The sequence below is a fragment of the Miscanthus floridulus genome, chromosome 6 (genome assembly GCF_019320115.1).
Source record: "Miscanthus floridulus cultivar M001 chromosome 6, ASM1932011v1, whole genome shotgun sequence".
Taxonomy (NCBI): Eukaryota; Viridiplantae; Streptophyta; class Magnoliopsida; order Poales; family Poaceae; genus Miscanthus; species Miscanthus floridulus.
Genome location: NC_089585.1, coordinates 4,379,779 through 4,388,188, shown reverse-complemented (window position 1 = coordinate 4,388,188; position 8,410 = coordinate 4,379,779). Strand labels below are relative to the sequence as shown.

Genomic DNA, 8,410 nt, shown 5'->3' with positions numbered 1-8,410 from the left:
CCGCCACTTCATCCACCCTGCTTTGATTCTATGGCTAACATCTTCATCAATATCTCCGTCTCTCTGTAGCATTGATCCTAAATATCGAAAGGTATCTTTCCTAGGCACTACTTGATCTTCCAAACTAATATCTTCCTATGCACAATGTGTTACATGGTAAAAAAACACAAACATCACAACATCGATGGTACTCTCGGTCACCTAATTTAGCTCCAAAAGTTCTTTAGACCATTATATATCTAGCTCTAAAAGTTTTTTGAGCTGTAATAGGCTCTCCCTCATTAACAGTGGTGACTGTTAAATATTCCTCCTTTCTATTGTGCGAAGCTTATATAGAGAAACAAAATGGGAGCAACAAAAGCACGCGTAGGCTCCACATGTCAGTGGGACAAAGTGCACCGACCAAGCTGTAGGTCTGCCCCATGTCCAAGCGAGCTCCCCCCCCCCCCCCCCCCCCCCCCCCCCCCCCCCCCCCCCGCGCGCGCTCTTTCCATTACCAGCTGGTGCTAGCTGTCTCTCTCCTCTTGTCATGTGACGTCCCCACGCCCCTCTCATCACTCTATTTCTCTCTCAAGCTCAGCTCAATCCTCTCTCTCTCTCACTCCCGCCCTCCCTGAATCCCCGTCCCTGTCATTCCCGTTGCGGCAAGCGGCATTGCCCAATTTAGCGCAGCGCAGAAACGAGACGAGCAAACCGACCCCCGGCCCGGCCCCCTCACCGTCCACCCACGCCAAGCTCGCAGCGGTGGCACGGGCGCGCACCCCGCCAGCATCGGAATTGGATCGAAACAACAAAAACGCGAGCTAAGAAAAGGGGAGCCGCGCGCGCAATCCCCGGCCGGCACCGCGCGCGCGCGTCGTCGTCGCCCTCGCTACATTGCCGCCCGGGGCCTCGGGCACCGCGGGGCCGGGGCAGGTTTCGGCGTTGCGCCACCGTTCCCGCGTGTTGCGTTGATTCCCCGAATCGAACCAACGCGCGGCGCGGGGTCCCGGCCATGGCGCAGCTGCCGCCCAAGATCCCCACCATGGCGCCGGCGTGGCCGGAGTTCGGGGGCGGGCACCACCACCAGCACCAGCGCAGCCCCTCCGTGGGCACGTTCCTCGCCGCGCCCATGCCGCCGCCGCCGCTCCACCCGCAGCCGCAGCAGCAGCCGTCGTGGGTCGACGAGTTCCTCGACTTCTCCGCGGCCAAGCGCGGCGCGCACCGCCGCTCCGTCAGCGACTCCGTGGCCTGCGTCGAGCCCGGCCCCGACGACGGCAATGCCGGCGTCGGGGCGTACGATTTCGACCGCCTCGACGACGACCAGCTCCTGTCCATGTTCTCTGACGACCTGCAGCCGCCGCCGCCGCAGGCCGCGCCCGCGCCGGTGGGGAGCTCGTCGTCGCCGTCCGACCACAACAGCATCAACGACGAGAAGACGGACAGGGGCGAGGCCGAGGAGGCGCAGAGCAAGTGCCATGGCGACGCCGCCGACGCCGCGCCGGCCTCCGCCGCCGCAGTCGATCCTAAGCGTGTCAAGAGGTGATCTTTCTTCCCCTGCTACCCCCTTCATCGCTCAATTCTTGCAATGCGCGACCTTTGCGACGCAGAATTCACCAACCGGGGTGCCTCCCTTGCCGCAAAACTCGCAGGATCCTGGCGAATCGGCAGTCCGCGCAGCGGTCGCGCGTGCGCAAGTTGCAGTACATCTCGGAGCTGGAGCGCAGCGTCACGTCGCTTCAGGTGCGTGTAGAGTTCCGCATCGCCCAAGCATCCAACCGGAGCTGAATTATGCGCTCCGGAAGCATTCCGAGCTGAACTTTGGTCGAACAAATTTGTCCGCGGATGAATTTGTCCTGAATTTTGATCGAACAAACAAATATGTGCAGACGGAGGTGTCGGCGCTGTCCCCGCGCGTGGCGTTCCTCGACCACCAGCGCTCGCTGCTGACGCTGGGGAACAGCCACCTCAAGCAGCGAATCGCCGCGCTCGCGCAGGACAAGATCTTCAAAGATGGTGACCGCCATTGCCGCCCCCCTCTCCTCCGATTACGATCCTCTCCAGTCGCCATCACAATTCAATTCGCGCTAGCTGCGTGCATGCAGTGGAAGAAGCCACCACCGTGACTGACTGTACCTGAACTGTGTTTGTGGTGTGCAGCTCATCAGGAGGCACTGAGGAAGGAGATCGAGAGGCTGAGGCAAATCTACCACCAGCAGAGCCTGAATAGCGGCGGTGAGCCCCCAGCGCCCGACGCGGCCCCGGTCCGCGGCGACAAGGACGACATGATCGGCAGCAGCGAGGGGACCGCCGCGCCCGCGCCCGGCCCGCCCTCGTGATGACTGATGAGGAGGCGGGCCGGCGGGGCGACACGTCCATCCGGGTCGGTCGCTGTAGTGGGGATGGCCCTGTCGCCCGCCCATCACAGCGAGGCGCTGCTGCTAGGATTGGTGCATTGCTTGGGTGTGCGTGTGTGTGTGTGTGCATTCTTTGGGATGTAATTGTAACGTGATTGTGATGTAAAGAAGAGGAAATGGATTGGTTTGGTTTGTTCATTCTTGCATGCATCCTCTCCTACTGCTGCTGCCGCTGCTCCTTCCACCTCCCCTGATTTGTAATTTTTGTTTGAGCATTTTGGGCGAAGGTTGTAGGTAAAAAAGATCAAATGTAATTCAGATTGCTTGAGGTCAACTTGTGTGTTTGGGGTGGTTTTGCATCTGATAAATCAAAAAAAGAAAGAAAATTGTACGTGTTCAAGTACCAGTGTGGCAGAGTGTCACTTCTTCCCTCTTGAATTCCTCTTTCTGTTCTATACTCACTGTTTCTTCTTTTCTTTTCTTTTTTGAAGCCGTTCTATACATACTCCCCCCTCCCTTCCAAATGTACCTATAAGAAAGGGTGAAACAGCTTACAATTTGAGTTTAACAGTAGACTAGTTTGTTTACGTTTTAACAGTAGACTACCGTACTGCCCTGTTTGCTTGGCTTATAATCCATACTTTTTCAGCGAACGAACAGTACTTTTCTCTTACAACAAATCAACCAATATTAGGATGTTCAGCTGGTACAGATTTTCACTGTAGTTCGGCTAATTTCGGTTGATTCAATAGTATTCTGTGAGAAATTAAGCTGAAACAATCCAAGACCAGATCAGCCAAACACGTCATGGCTTATCAGCGAAGCGAATAGAGCGTTTACAACCAAGCGGGTTAACGCTGTCACATGCAAATATGCAATGCAAGGAGCTCCAGCATCTCATTCCTTGCTGTTCCGTCACAGGATTTTTAAAACAGTGGCCGGCCGCAGGAACACATGAAGGTACCTTACCTTCCTTCCGCTGCAAGGGATGGGCATGTTCGTCTGCAGCTGCACTGGCAGCACGCGCATGTGCGTGCCGCACCCGTACCGGCCGGTGGAAGTTATTCTGGGTGCCACGAGCTTGGTTAGGTTCGCCTGTGGCTCCGTTAGCTTGAATCAAACTCTACTTTCCAGTTATATGGCTCCGTTAGCCTGAATCAACTCTACTTTTCAGTTATAAAATAATTTTTTTTCATAACAAATCAGTCTTACAAATCAGCCGTAGCCACGGTAAATCCTGAACAGCCCGAGGCAGGTGCATTGCAGCAGCCTGGTTTCGGACACACAGCCTGTTCGCTTGTTGGTTTCAGCCAGCTCAAACCAGCCAGCCAACAGTGTTTTTCTCTCACAATAAATCAGTACCAGCCCGGCTTTGCTCCTCGCCGTCTTGGCTTCGGCTTCTCCTCAGCGTGGCCACGAGGGACAAACAGTTTGGAGATACCCCATTGACAGGAGGAAGCCATTTATTATTGGAGCGCCCGTACGTATGGCTGCATCTACCAAAAACGCCAGTAAATTTATCTGTACGTTCAGTTTTTGGCATGTGTCGGTATGCGAATTTCTTACAGCCTCAGTGCACATCGCTGGGGTAATTGACGTGAGAGCATTCATTCTCATCCTGTTCGGATAACCCTTCTTTGAGCACTGAGCGCAGGTTATTGCAACTCCAGTACTATACTCCACCAGTATCTGATTTCTGAAGATTCTCAAAGTTAATTTGATCTTTTTTTAAAAACATTCTCAAAGCTGAGGGGGAAACTAGAAGATGTCCAATGGGCTGGTTGGGCCAGAGTTGCGGAGGCAAGCCTGCCGTAACTAGGCCCACATAGCAGAGGGTCCACCAAGATGAGCTTGAGACTGTGATCCCTGAAATTGGTGGGCTGGCGGCCTGCTGCGGACTGTGATTGTGCCAGGTTGCTCTCGGTGGACACAGAGAAATTCTGTGCAAAGATGCAGGTTGAGAATGGCCTTTACGATGGGAAGGTTCTTAGGGCTGTCGAATACGAGGGCATTTGCAAGATATCCTCATGTTGTACATTATACAACATGATTCATTCCATTTTCCTGGATCATCAAACAATAGCTGTACGATCCAGCGTGCTAGCTCTGTCTGTTAAATGCCTAACAGCGTCTGTGCTTGTTATTGCTTGTGCTGGAATGTCTTCTGTTGAAGCAGTGTTGGCTATGTTGATGTTTCTAGTTCACTGTAACTGATGAAAGGCTGTGTGTGAGAATATGGTGTCATGTATGTTTGGTTAGCTTCTATATTTCTGCTTCAAGCTAATATTTTACCAGATGTTTTCTAGGTAGTTTGACCATTACTTGCCAATCAGTTCTTAATGTGATGATGTCATCATATTTTTTGGATGCTATTGTGAAGGTAAAGGACTCAACTACATGAATACCACAAAAAGATAATTGAGAACTAGTAGTAGTAGTAGTCGTCTTTCAATGTTTTTTTTTCTCTATGATCTGTGATTTGCACCTTCTGCAAGCATGCTTTCGAAAGTTATTTGATGACAACTGTGCAATTTCTACATTTATCTTCTGAACTGTTCGGCAAGGAATTACAAATGAAATTCAACTCTTTGCTTGACATTCAAGAAACGTCCTAAAATGTATTTCGCTGACTCACTTTTTGTGGCAGATAATGCGCCCAAAGCACATGCTCATACAAGTACTGAAAGGCCTGAAATGTCCTGAAATGCTCCTACTAGCACTATATATAATTATTACTTTACCCGGAAGGCCTGAAAGGCGATAAACGTTCTGAGATGCTCCTGCTAGCACTAGCTGAAAGCTGGTGCTAGTCACTACACCTAGTTCAAATGGGAATGTTGTTACATGAAGCAAATTGACTTGTAATTTGAGATAATTCATATATAATTACTTCTTTTGGTTTCTCTGCCAGAGGCCAAATTGCCCTTCCTAGGTTCTGCTGTTAGAGTGGCTTCTCCTACACCAACACATTATTAGATTTCATTCAGAACTGAACAAAGTAAGTTGGAAAAGGTTGACATTGTTTGACTTTATAATCTATTAGGAGAATTAGGCACAGTTAGACATGAATGTGTATTTTAAATATTTTTTTTCATGCATCATGCAGTGAGTCAATTTTAAGGCCACAGAATTTTTCAGTACTTTCCATCTTACCACTCTAGTATAAGATTAACAAATCGGGATTGAGAGTCTGGATCTACAAATTTGATTCCTATTAATCATTTCTCATTCTCGTATTGATGCAAAATATATATTTTTTTTCTTACTTACCCATGCACTGATATTTTTCCTCTTGAAAAGACTTGTTGTAACCTTTTTCAAACACAAAACTTGTAATCTCTGATAGCAAAAAACCTTTTGGGTACATTTTATCAGTGTTGGTGTCTCAGTGATAATTGTGTCAACGAGCCATGTAATAGAGACGTAGAGTTGTAGATGGTATGGTCTGAGTGATCGGATCATGGTTTGTGTGGAATCCCTGGGCCAGCCTATCAAGATCAGTGACGTCGTTTGCATCGACTAGAATTAAGAGGCTATTAGGCGGTTGTTTTGTGTTACGTATTTGTTACATATTTCTCATATACTAGACATTTTAATTCAAATTCTTTGAAACAGGTCCTACTTTTGAATGGTACTGAGATCTACTTTTATAGAATACAAGGCTAGAAACATGACGGGGCTCTACCGCTCTACCCCGACGCCGCACTCGAAGCGAAAGAGGGCCGGCAGCGCCGCAGGGAGCAGCAGGAAAGGTGAAGCAGCCAGTGTTGGTGCGCGTGCTTCTTGGAAGGGACGATCGACCGACGATACTGTACGCCATGCGGCGGCGTGCGTGGCAGAGCTGCAGATCGTGCAGGCAGGTCCCCACAGATCGTCGTGGAGGACGGACGCGTGAGACGGGTCAACCCCTGATTCTTTTGCGGTTTTGCCCGGGGGCCGGGGCTGACTCGCAGCTCTCTCCAACCCGCACGCCAGACGACGCAGCCGCGCGCCCCAGGTTTTCTAGGCTGCGCTGCTTCCTGCTTGGGGCGCGTTTAGTTCGCCCACCGAATCGGCGCCGCCGAATTTGCTGTGCTGCTGTAGGTACAGTATCATTTTGTTTTTATTTAGTAATAATTTTCCAATCGTTGGCTAACTAGGCTTAAAACGTTCGTCTCGTAAAGTACAACTAAATTGTGCAATTAGTTTTTAATTTCGTCAATATATAGTACTCCATACATATACCGTAAGTTTGAATGTGACGGAGAATCTTCTTTTTGCTATAGTATCAAATTCTAGAATTTGAGGACAACTAAACATGGCCTTGGCAGTTGGAACCAAGGCAACGACCGACCGCTTCAGTTTTTAAATAAAATCGTACTATATGTCTTTCCTCAGATCAGTTCAGTTTTTAAATAAAATCGTACCATGATGACGTTCGCTTCTCGTATAATCTATTTTTTTCAGTTTATTTTTTTAATCGAAACAGTATTTTTCTCTTACAATAAATTAGCCAGTACAGTATTTTACGATATATTTTTTCAGCGAAGCGAACAGGGACCCATGTGTCTTTCCTAGATCAGTTCATTTTAAAATCGTGCCCTTTTCCGATCCAGAACGTAAGGGCGCCTATGGAGAAGGGGCTCCGGCTGGCTCCCGCCCCGTCAGTGTAGTGCTATTCGTAGCGCTACTGTGGTGGAGCTCCGGCAGCTTCTCGTTTTGCGTTGGTTTGGGAAGGAGCCTGAGCCGTATGTTTGGGTGTGCTACAGCGATGTACAGGGCAACTCAGTGCAGCACAGCACAGCACGCACGCGGAGCCGGAACCGCTCATAGCGCAACCAATCGCGCCCTAACTGCTTGTGCTTGTCTAATTATCTATATTTTTTTTATACTGAGTGTCTGCTAATGAAAGCGAATGGTCTATAGTGTAGTGGTGGGTATATACATTTTTTTATTAGTAGCACGTTAAGTGCTTCTGCTGCCTAAGAAAACAATGGCCATGGCTCTGTTCACTTCAGACCTACTTTTCAGTTATGGGGACGATGTTTTTCCCTCACAACAAATCAGCCGCAGCAGCAATAAGTCCTACCGAACAGGGTACCGCCAGCTGCTGATTGATTTTTTTTTATTTGTTACTAAAGAAACATAGCTTGCATATGCACACATTTGTCAAATGGGATAGATATATCGTGAAACGGATCGGATATATAAACTATTCACGTGAAGAAAATAAGCGACATAATCACCCTATGCACAAAAAATCTTCTAACCACTCAATATCCTCATAGCAAGGAATTAGACCATGGAGGGTCTGGCGGAGCCAGAGGCACTTGAGGAAGCAAACAGAAGAGAAACATAACTGAAGTTGTTGAGTTGCTCTCGTCAGAGTCGGATAGACATTTATAGTCGGCCTGGAAAGATGGATCTAAGCTGCCCGTGAAGCAATAATGCTCTCGTAAAGCTTTGAAGCATGGGCTCATAAGCTGGCAAAGACGATGACAGATAGTGGACCCCAGATAAAGATTCTCTACCCGTGACTACGGACCTATCGGAGGCACAAGCATGAAAATTTTGGAATAAAATTACTTTTATCCCAAAATTGGGGGGCATGTGTTTACACCAAAATTTAGAAAGAGGAATGCAGGAAGTCGAAGCTCCCAAGATCGTGTCATCGAGGAATCGATTGCATAAAAATCGATATCAGCTGGTTCAAATACAACACTGGAATCGGCTCTCTTCGAATGACGTCAGCAGATAACGACAATGAGTTACGGTTGGCGTCGGAGAAAACATGTCGTACTCTAAAAAAAGAAAAAGATTAGGGTTCAAGTTATCTTAAATTAGGAATATTTTATTTTATACCAAAGATTGTAATAAGTCGTACTTAAGTAGGATTCATGCTTAGATTTTAGGCATAAATATTGGACCCCTGGCTATTGTAAAGGACATCCAATCAATCAATTACAATTTACTTTTTTCAGCTCCGTGCCAACCCTTAGAAGTAGGAGTAGAGTAGATCTCGGTGAGTTCTTCAACAAGCAGGGCTATATCGGTCCGGCCGACCTCTGGCTTGTCTATAAGTACCGACATGGCTT

General features: G+C 48.5%; 1 protein-coding gene across 1 annotated transcript; it reads left to right on the top strand.

Moving 5' to 3' along the window:
- Positions 1 to 549: 549 nt before the first annotated feature.
- LOC136457456 (basic leucine zipper 2-like) lies at positions 550 to 2,718 on the top strand. Its single transcript, XM_066457482.1, has 4 exons — positions 550 to 1,521; positions 1,632 to 1,722; positions 1,869 to 1,995; positions 2,140 to 2,718. The coding sequence occupies exons 1-4, from the start codon at positions 995 to 997 to the stop codon at positions 2,316 to 2,318; spliced, it is 924 nt and encodes a 307-aa protein (XP_066313579.1). The 5' UTR covers positions 550 to 994; the 3' UTR covers positions 2,319 to 2,718.
- Positions 2,719 to 8,410: the final 5,692 nt, after the last annotated feature.